Source organism: Cherax quadricarinatus, chromosome 44 (genome assembly GCF_038502225.1).
Source record: "Cherax quadricarinatus isolate ZL_2023a chromosome 44, ASM3850222v1, whole genome shotgun sequence".
Classification (NCBI taxonomy): Eukaryota; Metazoa; Arthropoda; class Malacostraca; order Decapoda; family Parastacidae; genus Cherax; species Cherax quadricarinatus.
In genome coordinates, this window is record NC_091335.1 from 1409878 (window position 1) to 1425190 (window position 15313).

Below are 15313 nucleotides of genomic sequence, written 5' to 3' on the forward strand. Positions count from 1 at the left end.
TTTCATGTGAAACCTGCATATTCTGTTGAAATTCTCAACATTTTTGTTCATTTATTTTTGTCAAGATTCTGTTTTGTATTAAATGTCACATTCATAGTTATATTGCTGTTATGTAAAAATTACATAAATATTAGAGCACCTGAATAATTAAAGTGTAACGAACACTTGTCAATGCTCAGTAATAACCCACATGGAGACAAACACAGGTTGATTGATCTGTATACTTTGACCCCCTTCTGGTCTCCTCTTCACCAGAAGAGGATCCCAGAAGGGGGGCAAAATATACAGATCAACCAACCTCCTGTGTTTTTTGTCTCCATGTGGGTTAATATTGAGCATTTAGAGTACATAAGTATAGTACTGTACTGTGTAAAATACCTGAGGATGCTGGGTCTGTTACCTTGGTGGCAAGGTTTGGACAGGCTGAGTGCCTTGAAAGGTGCCCAGTTACCTATTTTCAGTCTAATTAGCAGGGAGATTTGTCATTTTTTTCCAAATTTACTGTGACTTCAGACAAATTATGGAGATGGGTTAAACTGCAACTATTTGACTTAAAATACAGTGGACACCGCCTTACGATATTATTTCATTCCAGAAGTATGTTCAGGTGCCAGTACTGAACGAATTTGTTCCCATAAGGAATATTGTGAATTAGATTAGTCCATTTCAGACCCCCAAACATACACGTACAAACGCACTTACATAAATACACTTACATAATTGGTCGCATTGGGAGCTGATCGTAAAGCGGGGATCCACTGTATATTGTTTATATTGTAATTAATTTACTGTCAAATTACAAATATCATGGTCATAATAACACTAGTGGCAAATTATTCAGATTACAGAACACTACTAGTGATGGCAGGGATTTGATCTAATGTCAGGAACTTTTTCTGCTTCAAGCTCTGAATATTGAAATGGTTCTAATGCTCTATAAATCACACAGCTTGTACAAATATATGCAGTACACAATGTAGAATATTGGGTTTTGTTGTTGGTAATAGTCACAGTGAAACAGAAAAGACTAAAATTGTGTAGTAGTGATTCAAGCTGTTTTATTAGGCTGAATATATTTTGTAATCCCACACAGAATATATTTTTGTAATCCTACACATTGAATATTCTGATCAAGGCTAAGGTGCAGGTGGTGGTGGTGGTGGTGGTGGTGGTGGTGGTGGTGGTGGTGGTAGGTGGTGCTGGTGGTGGAAGTGAGATGATGGGGAGGGTAATTTTAGCTCTTTTAATTTGTACACGTGTGGTACAAATTTTCAATTTATGGCAAGACTTGATGTTCATTCTAACTGCTGTATTTGTTTCTGTTTGTGTTGTCTTTGATTATAATTTTTTTTTTACTGCTGAATTAGAATAATGGTGCAGGTAGTAGTGTTTTTTTTTTATATTTATTCAGCAGTGCCATGTGTCCATTGTAACTCGTATATTTGAATTTGAATTTTGGGAATTGCTCAAGCAAAATTAAGGAAAATAATCTTTGATGTTGCTGAAGTTTGACTCATTCTTAACACTTGAAAGAAATGCTTGAATTGATTTTTCGAAGTGTATGAATATGAAGTACGTACTTTGAATGTTACGTTATTGTTTTGGGTAGACGGCCATTAATTTTTTTTTACTGTATCAGCTGTTTCCCCTAATGTTTACATACCCCCCCCCCGACCCCCCCCCCCCCCCCCCAAAAAAAAAAAAAAAAAAAAAAAAACTTACAATCACTCATTCAAGCACTGTCTTGCCAGAAGTATACTGACATAGCATTTCAGATGACCCTCCAACTGCAACATTCCCACCTCTCCTTCAGAGTTCAGGCACTACCCTTTCCAGCTCCAGGCCTCAGGTTGGTTAACTAGGTTTTCTTTAGTCCTTTCATAAAACTTACCTTGCACACATGCCAACAGCATTTCAGTTAAAAAACACTTTTCTCCATTTATTCTTGCGTAACACACTTGCACAAGCCTGCTGGATGCTCAAGTTCATGTAACTCAAAACCTCTTTTACCCCCTCCTTCCACCCATTTTTGGGACAACCTGAACTCCTACCCCTCATCTCCCTGAATTATACCCTTGGTGATCCCATATTATCTTTTAATTTCTACACTTTGAGCTCTCTACAGGCTATTCACACCATACATTGCTCTCAAACATGACATCTCCATTGCTTTTAATTGCCTCCTCACTACAGTGTTTAAAACCCATGCCTCACACCCATGAAAGTGTTGGTATTATTACACTCATTATTTTTGTTTTTCTTGAACAAGTCGGCTGTCTCCCACCGAGGCATGGAGACCCAAAAAGAAGGTTATATATCTGATATATTCCCTATTTTATCTCCATAATTAAAATTTCTTTACACAGATGCCTTAACATCTGGTTAAGGCATCTGTATGGTTCATCTCATCATACATAGACCCATCTGCTAACATGTCTAATCCCAAATATCTGAATACATTCACTTCCTCCACACCCCTTCCTCAAATATGGTATTCAACATATTATTGCTTAGACTTTTTGTTACTCTCATCACCTTGTTCTTTCCTATTTATGTAATTAATGGCTAAATGTGAAGAATGAAATTTCTGGGTGCCTGTGTGCTAACCTGCACTCTGTATTCACTGAAACCACTTACTATATTTCAAATTTTAGCCAGTTACTTTTTTACTAACATTAATTATCATAACTTAGTGGTGTATGTATATGTATGTATAAACATCAGTGTATGTAGATACAGTACAAATACATATACTGCTTATACACTGTATTATATGCTTATCTGTTATGAGCATCTTATTGGACTTACTAACTGGGAACTGAGAGCTATAACCTGCATTTCTTTGCTTTTTTCTTTCCAAGTGGTAAGAGCATCGCATCGGTACCTCCACCAAGGTAAGTGGGAGACTCAAGACTGTAATGTTTGTATCTATCCTGTGCTTCTCTTAATTACAAACACCTGGTATATAATCTTCTGATCCACTGACTCACTACACAAATAATCTGCTCTAAGAGGAGGTTATTTATGACATCACAGTTGGACTTGGACCAACTTCGATCTCCTAAATGCGGGTTATTTGTGTATTGTCCCAGCCACAGTAATGTGACTTTTTATTCTCTACGGGCTCACATTATTCTGCCTATTTTGACTTAAAAAAATTAATATATTGCTTCTCGCTATATTCCACATCAATACTCGTAGTGTTTAAACTAGATTATGATGAAATTGTACAAATTCTTTAATAATCAGTCCAGTGGCAAGTGCTGCATTATACTGCAAATCAAAATTGTTATTTTTAGTAAAGAATGCCACATGAAAAGCTTTGAGGAGACCTCTGTGTGAATACAGTATATGTAGCAGTGAAAATATGTTGGGCACTTTCGACCTAATAGTCTGATTTTTCAGTGGCCATAATTTGTGCACGTTGTGTGGGAGGTTAGATACGGATGTTCATACACTGCATAGGAGGTTTCCCAAACTTCCCTGTAACAAGAAGTTAAGATTTCTTTGTAGATTACTTGCAGCTAGAGAGTGGAAGAGTTATGGAAGGGCACTCCACATTACTCTAGTTGAGCTCTTGGAGGGTAATTATTAAGAAACACTGGAACTCTCTCTGAAATTTTTGGGAAGAAAAAATGTAAAAATTTGATGTTTCATTATTTATCAAAGAATAAGCAAAGTTAATTCTGGTGTGTAAGTCAGTGTGAAAGTTGTATAGTTTTCTTGAGTATGACAATGTTTGTTTTGTTCTTTCCATGAAAATTATTTTGAATGTTATTTATTTAGCATTGGCCTAGATTCATTTGTGGCATAAACACCTACTTCATGGCTCATTTGTCATGACTTAATCCTTATAATTATTTTCTTGTATTCCTGTACAACTTTTTTGTTTTAGTCATATTCTCAAAGTGCAGTTAAGGCATCTTCACACGACTGGGCACAATATGTCAGCTCTTCTAAAATTGCTAGGCTCAGATTAAGGCTTTTTCCCCTGCTCTCCTTGCTTAAATAGCTTTCAAACATGCTCAAGTATAGGCTGATCTGGTGTATAGCTCTGCATATAACTTAACACTTTTTTTCATGTATGTCTTATATAAATAGACCCTAATTTTTTAAGGAGTGAAGAACAAAAATTTAAGAATTCATACTGTACTCGGTATTATCTGGGAGTACTGTACATTAGCCAGTTTAGAATATCTATGCTGTTATAATGTTTGTTTTGAGTGCAGGAATAGTATCAAACTTGCAGTCATCAGGTGTTGTCCTGGATCAGTGTCTGACATAGCAACACTGCAGTCATCAGGTGTTGTCCTGGATCAGTGTCTGATATAGCAACACTGCAGTCATCAGGTGTTGTCCTGGCATCAGTGTCTGACATAGCAACACTGCAGTCATCAGGTGTTGTCCTGGAGCAGTGTCTGACATAGCAACACCAGTCATCAAGTGTTATCCTGGCATCAGTGTCTGACAAAGCAACACTGCAGTCATCAAGTGTTCCCTGAAATATTGTGCATTTTATGGGACTTCAGATTATTGTTTGTGTTTATGTATGTTCAGTAATTTTGAAATAAATACTTGAATTAGTAACTGTCTAATATAACAACACTGCAGTGATCTGGTATCCTGGCAACAGTGACTGCTAAGGCAACATTGCATTGCTCAGGTGTTGTCTTTGTAACATCTGGTCTGGAAGTATTAGAGTGATTGCCTGTTAGCAACACTGCTGCAGTGTTTAGCTGGTGTTATGTTGAGAACATCTGACCTGTCAACCTCTTAAAAATATTGCAGATGAAAATAAGAACTTATACTTTGGCCAAAAAATCTAGTCTTGTAACTGTGACCTACACACGAGTATGTACAGTATAGTACCTCATGTTATGAACAGGATGAATTGTTGAATATCATTTGGCAGGACAGTAGTACCTTCCCAGGTGGCAGAAGGCGGGGTAGGGGTCATCCTAACCTAACCTAACCTAACCTAACCTAACCTAACCTAACCGTGCTTGGACATACATCAGGTATGTATGAGTGTGTTAAGAGTTAGTGGATACAAATGGCTTTTGGGGCTTGACAAGCTGTTGGAGTGAGCATGGTAATATTTTGTGTAGGGATTCAGGAAAACCGGTTAGCCAAACTTAAATTGCAGGCATTGTATTTCCCATTTCCAGTGCTCAAGTCCGGCTATATAAAAATAACCGGTTTCCCTGAATCCCTTCACTAAATATTACCCTGCTCACACTCCAACAGCTCGTCAGGTTCCAAATACCATTCGTCTCCATTCATTCCTATCTAACACGCTCACGCATGCTTGCTGGAAGCCCAAGCCCCTCGCCCACGAAACCTTCTAATTCATCGGCCATATCCCACCGAAGCAGGGTGGCACAAAAAGAAAATCAAAAGTTTCTCATTTTAATTTTAGTAATGAACACAAGAGAAGGGGTTACTAGCCTATTGCTCCCGGCATGTTAGTCATCTCTTACGACACACATGGCTTACGGAGGAAGAATTCTGTTCCACTTCCTCATGGAGAAATATACAGTGGACCCCCGCTTAACGATCACCTCCAAATGCGACCAGTTATGTAAGTGTATTTATGTAAGTGCGTTTGTACGTGTATGTTTGGGGGTCTGAAATGGACTAATCTACTTCACAATATTCCTTATGGGAAAAAATTCGGTCAGTACTGGCACCTGAACATACTACTGGAATGAAAAAAGTTCGTTAACCGGGGGTCCACTGTATACTGTGTGTATATATATATATATATATATATATATATATATATATATATATATATATATATATATATATATATATATATATATATATATATATATATATATATATATAAATTATGGGGAATCAAATTCAGAATGGGAATTGACACAGTTACTTTTTGCTGATGATACTGTGCTTATGGGAGATTCTAAAGAAAAATTGCAAAGGTTAGTGGATGAGTTTGAGAATGTGTGTAAAGGTAGAAAGTTGAAAGTGAACATAGAAAAGAGTAAGGTGATGAGGGTATCAAATGATTTAGATAAAGAAAAAATGGATATCAAATTGGGGAGGAGGAGTATGGAAGAAGTGAATGTTTTCAGATACTTGGGAGTTGACGTGTCGGCGGATGGATTTATGAAGGATGAGGTTAATCATAGAATTGATGAGGGAAAAAAGGTGAGTGGTGCGTTGAGGTATATGTGGAGTCAAAAAACGTTATCTATGGAGGCAAAGAAGGGAATGTATGAAAGTATAGTAGTACCAACACTCTTATATGGATGTGAAGCTTGGGTGGTAAATGCAGCAGCGAGGAGACGGTTGGAGGCAGTGGAGATGTCCTGTCTAAGGGCAATGTGTGGTGTAAATATTATGCAGAAAATTCGGAGTGTGGAAATTAGGAGAAGGTGTGGAGTTAATAAAAGCATTAGTCAGAGGGCAGAAGAGGGGTTGTTGAGGTGGTTTGGTCATTTAGAGAGAATGGATCAAAGTAGAATGACATGGAAAGCATATAAATCTATAGGGGAAGGAAAGAGGGGTAGGGGTCGTCCTCGAAAGGGTTGGAAAGAGGGGGTAAAATAAAGGAGGTTTTGTGGGCGAGGGGCTTGGACTTCCAGCAAGCGTGCGTGAGCGTGTTAGATAGGAGTGAATGGAGACGAATGATACTTGGGACCTGACGATCTGTTGGAGTGTGAGCAGGGTAATATTTAGTGAAGGGATTCAGGGAAACTGGTTATTTTCATATAGTTGGACTTGAGTCCTGGAAATGGGAAGTACAATGCCTGCACTTTAAAGGAGGGGTTTGGGATATTGGCAGTTTGGAGGGATATGTTGTGTATCTTTATACGTATGTGCTTCTAAACTGTTGTATTCTGAGCACCTCTGCAAAAGCAGTGATAATGTGTGAGTGTGGTGAAAGTGTTGAATGATGAAAGTATTTTCTTTTTGGGGATTTTCTTTCTGTTTTGGGTCACCCTGCCTCGGTGGGAGACGACCGACTTGTTGAAAAAAAATATATATATATATATATATATATATATATATATATATATATATATATATATATATATATATATATATATATATATATATATATATATATATATATTTTTTTTCAACAAGTCGGCCGTCTCCCACCAAGGTAGGGGGATATATATAAATATACATGTATATATATATATATATATATATATGTATATATATATATATATATATATATATATATATATATATATATATATATATATATATATATATATATATATATATATATATATATATATATACACGTGTATATATATATATATATATATATATATATATATATATATATATATATATATATATATATATATATGTGTGTGTGTGTGTATATATATATATAGAAGAGAGGGAGAATACTTCCCAGTAAAAGTAGGTCTTAGACAGGGATGTGTAATGTCACCATGGTTGTTTAATATATTTATTAATGGGGTTGGTTGTAAAAGAAGTAAATGCTAGGGTGTTCGGGAGAGGGGTGGGATTAAATTATGGGGAATCAAATTCAAAATGGGAATTGACACAGTTACTTTTTGCTGATGATACTCTGCTTATGGGAGATTCTAAAGAAAAATTGCAAAGGTTAGTGGATGAGTTTGAGAATGTGTGTAAAGGTAGAAAGTTGAAAGTGAACATAGAAAAGAGTAAGGTGATGAGGGTATCAAATGATTTAGATAAAGAAAAATTGGATATCAAATTGGGGAGGAGTATGGAAGAAGTGAATGCTTTCAGATACTTGGGAGTTGAAGTGTCGGCGGATGGATTTATGAAGGATGAGGTTAATCATAGAATTGATGAGGGAAAAAAGGTGAGTGGTGCGTTGAGGTATATGTGGAGTCAAAAAACGTTATCTATGGAGGCAAAGAAGGGAATGTATGAAAGTATAGTAGTACCAATACTCTTATATGGATGTGAAGCTTGGGTGGTAAATGCAGCAGCGAGGAGACGGTTGGAGGCAGTGGAGGTGTCCTGTCTAAGGGCAATGTGTGGTGTAAATATTATGCAGAAAATTCGGAGTGTGGAAATTAGGAGAAGGTGTGGAGTTAATAAAAGCATTAGTCAGAGGGCAGAAGAGGGGTTGTTGAGGTGGTTTGGTCATTTAGAGAGAATGGATCAAAGTAGAATGACATGGAAAGCATATAAATCTATAGGGGAAGGAAGGAGGGGTAGGGGTCATCCTCGAAAGGGTTGGAAAGAGGGGGTAAAGGAGGTTTTGTGGGCAAGGGGCTTGGACTTCCAGGAAGCGTGCATGAGCGTGTTAGATAGGAGTGAATGGAGACGAATGATACTTGGGACCTGACGATCTGTTGGAGTGTGAGCAGGGTAATATTTAGTGAAGGGATTCAGGGAAACCGGTTATTTTCATATAGTCGGACTTGAGTCCTGGAAATGGGAAGTACAATGCCAGCACTTTAAAGGAGGGGTTTGGGATATTGGCAGTTTGGAGGGATATGTTGTGTATCTTTATACGTATATGCTTCTAAGCTGTTGTATTCTGAGCACCTCTGCAAAAGCAGTGATAATGTGTGAGTGTGGTGAAAGTGTTGAATGATGATGAAAGATTTTCTTTTTGGGGATTTTCTTTCTTTTTTTTGGGTCACCCTGCCTCGGTGGGAGACGACCGACTTGTTGAAAAAAAAAAAAATATATACATACACACACATACATACATTAATACATACATACATACATACATACATACATACATACATACATACATACATACATACATACATACATACATACATACATACATACATACACACATACATACACAGCCTCTCCTCACTTAATGACATACTCGTTTACCAATGCCTCAGACTTACAACGGGCTCTCTGACCACTACTTATACCTTAATGTATATTAGAGCTGATTTCCTTTATTCTGTTTATTTCAGTATACAGTACACTACTGGGTGAACATTTAAAATTATACCAGAAATGTTATAAATGGTGCAAAGGTGACAATAAAACAATATCAAAGATGGTTGACACACACACACTACCATTATAATATGCTCCTCATTTAGCAATGAAATCATTTACCGACATGGTCTTAGGAACAGAACTCTGTCGTTAAGTGAGGAGAAGCTGTATATACACATGTACCAACATGTTGAAAAAAATATACATACAGTATGTATTATTTTTGTTGTGCCTAATAAGCCAAACTTGCCGAATAGCCTGAACTTCCTAAAAATTAATATTTTCCCAAAAAATTCTTGTACAGAATGATCAATCATTTTTTTGTTCATTGATAATATTTGATAGATTTTTATTTTTGGACCAAAACTAACTTAGAAACCTCACCTAATCTAACTTTAACTACCATAATTTTTGTTAGCTAAATCTTGCTATTTATAGCTTAGGTCAGTTGAAATTTATTTAATATTACTTAAAATCAATTATACATATTTTTCCATTATGTTCAGATTGATTTCTGCTGCTTTATAGCAAGAAAGATTTTTCGTTCTGCTTAATTTGGCAAAGAAATCCCTTGCTGAATAGGCCAAACTCACCGATGCGGCTTAATCAGCACAAGACAGACAGACACATGCATGCGTGTATGTATATACATAGACACATTCACACATATATACATACATATACACATGCATATACGCATATTCACATGTGCACATACATTTATTGATAACTCAGGATGAGATGTTTGGGAACACCTGTGATCATTCACAGATTTGTGGCTCTAAATGTGCTTCTGTGATGTACGTGTTTGTTATTTACCATTTCTGTAAATTTTTGGAAAATATTTTCACAAGAGAAATTGCAAAAACTAATGTTTATTTAAATGAAGTTTCCATTTGCTGGTAGCTCTAAACTAAGATAATTTTCAGGGACAAGATCACCCGAGGAATTTATCAAAGTATCCAGTCATCAGGAAAACTCAAGATCTCTCCTGAATTGGTAAGTCTGTGAAAGTTTTGGCCAGTTGCAGTACTCTCTCTCTGTGGAAAAAATGACAAGACAGCCTAAGTCTATATATTCTTCCATTGACATGAATTGTCATTAAGTTGTATTTTATTTTATGTCTGTTTTATCCTCTTGTCAGCTCAGTCTCTTCTACTAATAGAATAGTGTACTGTATTTGGCTAAAATTGTGTAATTTATATGGTTACAAGACACATGATGAAATAGTGCACACAGTATATAGTAGCTGTAATAAGTAGTATCTAGCATATTGTATAGTTTTATTAAATTATTTATTTTTTTGTGAGTTAAGTTCAGTTTTTATTCTCTCAACAGCAAGTAGAATTCACTGCTGATGATCTTCGAGACTTGGGGGAGATTGGACGAGGAGGTTTTGGAACGGTTAACAAGATGGTCCATCGCAAGAGCAACACCATCATGGCTGTTAAGGTGGTCTCCTGTGATTGGTATGAGGAGCATGTTGGGTCATGGTGTTGAGGAATAATATGTTAAGTCATGGTAATGAGGAATAATGTGTGTGGTGTCTATTACTTACCAAGGTAGGGTGACTCAAAACAGACACACACTTTCACCATCATTCATTCAATCACAGTCTTGCCAGAAGTGTGCTGACATCTCAGTACATATGACCCTCCAAACTGCAGCATCCCCATCCTCTTCTTTAGGAGTGCAGGTACTACCCTTCCCACCTACTAGCTAGGCTGTTTCCTTTAATCTCTTCATAAATGTTACCTGCTTGCACTCCAGCAGTACATCCATTAATAGCCACACATCTTCACTTCTATCAAACAGGCTCATGCAGGCCTGCTGGATGCTCAAGCCCCTAAAACTCAAAGCGTCCTCTACCGCTATGTCTCCAGTCATTCCTGGAACAACTCCCTAATCTTCTTACCTTCCACCTCAGATTTGAATACTCTGTCACCCTATCACTTTCCATCCTCTCTGCATGCCCAGACCACCTCAGCAACCTCCTCCTCAACCCTCTGAATTATACCATTGGTGACCCCACACCATCTTCTAATTTCTGCACCCTGAATCCTCTGCATAATATTCACACCGCACATTGCTCTCAGGCATGACATTGCCACTGTCTCTAGCCACTGACTCACTGAAAAATCAAAACCCATACCTCACACCCATAGAACAGTGTTTGTACCACTATGGTACATTTGACTTTTTGCCTCCAAAGATAAACTTTCCTCAGATTCCTCAATGCATCACCTATCATCTATTCTGTGGCTAATCTCATCTATAGACCCATCTGCTGACATGTTTACTCCCAGATATCTCAATACATCCACTTCCTCCATACTCCTCTCTCAAATCTGATATTCAACTTACCATTGCCTAGACTTTTTGTTACCCTAATCACCTTGCTTTTTTCTACGTTCATTTTTAATTTCCTACTTTTACGTATCCTCCCAAATTCATCCAGTAATCTTTGTAACTTGTCTTCATAATCTCCTAAAAGAACTGTCATCAACAAGAGCAATTGTGACAACTCCCACTGTGTATTAGATCCAACATCTTTTAATCCCACACCTCTTTCCAACATATTATTTGAACCCTTTCAGTGGCTGTCACATAGAACTTTGTCATTGGGACCATGGTCCCCCACGTAGTTCTACATCTTGAACTCATCTCACTCAGATAAGCTATGAACAGTAAATTTTGGAAAAGATAGGAGAGAATGGGTCTGCATGGTGAGTGTGTATAACATAAAAAAAAAATCCTGCCCCACATGGTGAATGATGAGAAAAGCAAAATACAGTGGACCCCTGACTAACGATATTATTTCAATCCAGAAATCTGTTCGGGTGCCGTTATAGACCGAATTTGTTCTCATAAGGAATATTGTGAATTAGATTAGTCCATTTCAGACCCCCAAAAATACACCTACAAAAGCACTTACAAAAATACACTTACATAATTGGTCGAGTTGGGAGCTCATCGTTAGTCGGGGGTCCACTGTACTTACCGTGTGTTTGAATTAAAATAGCAAATTTGAGTTGTTTTCTAACATGGTTTTTATGGTTTTATAGACTGTTTCTTGGTATTGTATGATAATACCAAGAAACAGTATTATATGATAATTGGGATAGTGATGAAATAAGACATTTTGATAATTAATGTTTATTTGAAAAATACACGGCAATAATCTTTTCTTTCTTTCAACACACCTGCTGTATCCCACCGAATCGGGGTGGCCCAAGAGGAAAAACGAAAGTTTCTCCTTTTACATTTAGTAATATGTACAGGAGAAGGGGTTACTAGCCCCTTGCTCCCGGCATTTTAGTCGCCTCTTACAACACGCATGGCTTAGGGAGGAAGAATTCTGTTCCACTTCCCCATGGAGGTAATAATATGGCAGATAATTTATTTAATAAGAGATATGACTACCCTTTGCTTTTATAAGCATTGCTGCACACTTTGGCATAGAATTGACCAATGTTGAACACATTTTGGCAGGTTCTTCATCGTGGTGCCAGGTCCTAATAACAGCAACAATTAGCTTCTCCACAGTTGAACAGTCCTGTTTTGCAATCTTGTGATTGGTTATTGTCCATAGATTCTCAATTGGGTTGAGGTCATGAGAGTTTCCAGGCCAATTTAGAATGCTTAGCCCATTCATTCTCTTTGAAGTTATCATTTTTCTGGAAGTGTGACATGGAGCAAGATCTTGCTGGAAAATGCCTTCTCTGTCATATCCACAATGGGAAGCAAATGAGTTGCCAGGATTGCCTTGTATTTGGCATTGTTCATCGTTCCTTCAAAATAACGAGCGGTCCAGGGCCTTTAACAGTAAAACTACCCCAAAATATCATCATAGGTGGTGTTTTGGTGGCTGTTGAATGTGTTCGTTCTGAAGAGGTTTGCCTTTGTTCTATTTTATTACCACTGATCTGTACCCATGTAATTCAAAGTGTACCTCATCTGAAAATATGATTTTTCTCCATTCATCTGTTGTCCATTCGTATGATCAAGTGCCCAGTGCAGCCATTTTTTATTCATAGCAGCCATTGATAATCGATTCTTTACTGCCTTTCTGACAGTTCTGCCAGTTTCAAGGAGCCTGCGTTCTGCCTGTTTCAAGATGCCTTCATTGAACAGTTGAAGAATCAACATTGATGATAACTGAAGCCAAATATCTTTGTAGATCTTTGTTGGTTTTCTTGGGATCCTTCACACTATTTCTTATAATAACTTTCTGTTTTCTTCCACATCTTCCCCTACAGACTCCACAATCACCAGTGTCATCAGCTCTCTTCAGAATCTGACCAACATTTGACTTTGCTAGGCTCAAATTTTCAGCAATCGGTCTGATACTCAAATCAGCATGTTTTCTAAGAGCTACAATACTTGCACACTTCAGGTGTAACATCCATCATGAATATCAGCAGTAATCATGAAGGGGAGAATTTGGTGAATGGTTGCAGGAATAACCTTTCAGAACAACAACTGTTGTAGCACTGACAAGAGTTGCAGGGTAACATCACAGCTGGATAGTTGCCAGATGTTGGTAGTAAACTCTTCTGAAAAGAAAAGAACCCAAGCTACATTAATTAACCCAGAGACTAAGACATATTATAGAATAATCACAAAATTTACTCCTGTCCTGATTAATTTGCACACACCTCTACTATTAAGAAAATTTACTCCTGTCCTGATTAATTTGCACACACCTCTACTATTAAGACAGAAATTATTTTGGTTGGTTTTAGGACCAGAAGTAGCTTGAAACTGGGCTCAAAGTAGTGGAAATATTAAAGTTTTTGCAGATTTTCCTGACTATAGGTAAGGCTTCCCTACACCCTCCTGGTCTATTTTATGAGGGTTTTAGTAGGTTTGATTCAATTATTGTTATACCATAAACCATGACCAGTCATTCCTGGTTATATTTTATTATGCAGGAAATAGAGAAAGTCTTCTGTTTTTGTGTGAATATGAATTCAAAATAGAAGGTAAGAGTAATATAAGAGCATCTCAAATTCTCATATAGTAAAAGGAATATCTTGATTAAACAAAAACTAAAAAAAAAAAAATAATAATCTAGACTTTAATTAGTCTTGCCAAGCATGTGAGGTTATTGTTCAAAACAGTAAAAACTTTTTTGATGGGATGGTCTTTGCTTTTATTTTTAGTCATTCAGAATTTTTTTTAATGTACTGGCCATCACCCGTCAAGGCAGGTTGACCTAAAAAGAAAAATGAAAATTTTTCTTTTTACATATTATAATTTATATAGATGGGGTTACTAGCCCCTTGCTTGCAACATTTTAGTCACCTCTTAAGACATGGAGGAAGGATTCTTTTTTATTTCCCCATGGCGAATTATTCAGAATTATGTTACACAGTTTTCTGTTGTGTAATTCTCTAGTTGCATACAGCATAGTATTCTTTTGTTTCTATTTATTGTGCACTCTTAATCATTATACAGCAAAAGAGTGGAGTGGTTGATTCTCATATCTTGATCTCTGCAGCGGATTCGTTCAACAGTGGATGAGAGAGAACAGAAACAGTTGCTGATGGATCTTGAAGTGGTCATGAGAAGCAATGACTGTCCATGTATTGTACAATTTTATGGTGCCATATTTAAGGAGGTAAGCAATAGTATTGGAAGACTTGAATTAAGCTGTGTTTATCTTGCAAATCTCTTACTTTCAATATATATTTAGCTTCACTTTCCTATTTCTTAGAGTTATTCCTGTAATGCTGTTTCTTCTTTTCTAATTTAGGAGGCCTGGTCTGAGATCAGGTCACAGGGGTAGTGATCCCATAAACCAGTAACAAATAATGGCTCATAGATCAGTTGTATTTTTTTTTTTTTTGGCTCATAAACGAAGGATCTAGGTTCAGTCCTGGACTAGACAGGTGGAGACAATGGGCAAGTCACCTTACACCTGTTACCCCTGTTATAAACCAGGCTAGTTTATTCTACCTTACATTAGAGTATCATCTGGTTGTGTTTGTATACACAATAAAGGCATTAGTTCCAAATGTATCATGTGGTCCTGTGGGCCATGGGCAGCAATAGCTAGGGCTTGAATAGAATTCCACATAGCTGTACAAAGCAAACTCTCCATATCTTAGGAAGTATCCAATTGAAAATTGAGATTTTTTTTTTTAAGCCTTTCAGGTGGTCATATATGTGAGGTCCAGAAAAAGTAACCATTTTTCTAAGTACATGATATGACTTACTGAAAGATCTACTTTGTATAGGCTCAAAGATTCTTTGTACTTGATGGATGCCACTCTCGCAAATTCCAGTTCAGTCAATAACTACAAGAGCTAAACTGTGCTCTTTAATTATGCACACTGAAGCTGACACAGCT

At 37.0% G+C, this 15313-nt stretch overlaps 1 protein-coding gene across 7 annotated transcripts in view; it reads left to right on the forward strand.

The window, feature by feature from the left end:
* Positions 1-15313, forward strand: part of Mkk4 (MAP kinase kinase 4) — an 81021-nt gene that overhangs the window by 31109 nt on the left and 34599 nt on the right. For 4 of the 7 annotated variants that reach the window (XR_011393134.1, XM_053789348.2, XM_053789350.2 and 1 more), the window contains 4 exons: positions 2862-2894; positions 9888-9957; positions 10297-10410; positions 14462-14581. Coding sequence is in view for 6 of the 7 variants with exons in the window: in XM_053789348.2 (XP_053645323.2) it covers positions 2862-2894; positions 9888-9957; positions 10297-10410; positions 14462-14581 (337 nt within the window). In the remaining variant the exon portion in view is untranslated. The remainder of the gene's footprint in view (positions 1-2861; positions 2895-9887; positions 9958-10296; positions 10411-14461; positions 14582-15313) is intronic. The other 3 variants (XM_053789351.2, XM_053789352.2, XM_053789354.2) reach the window with 1 other exon arrangement.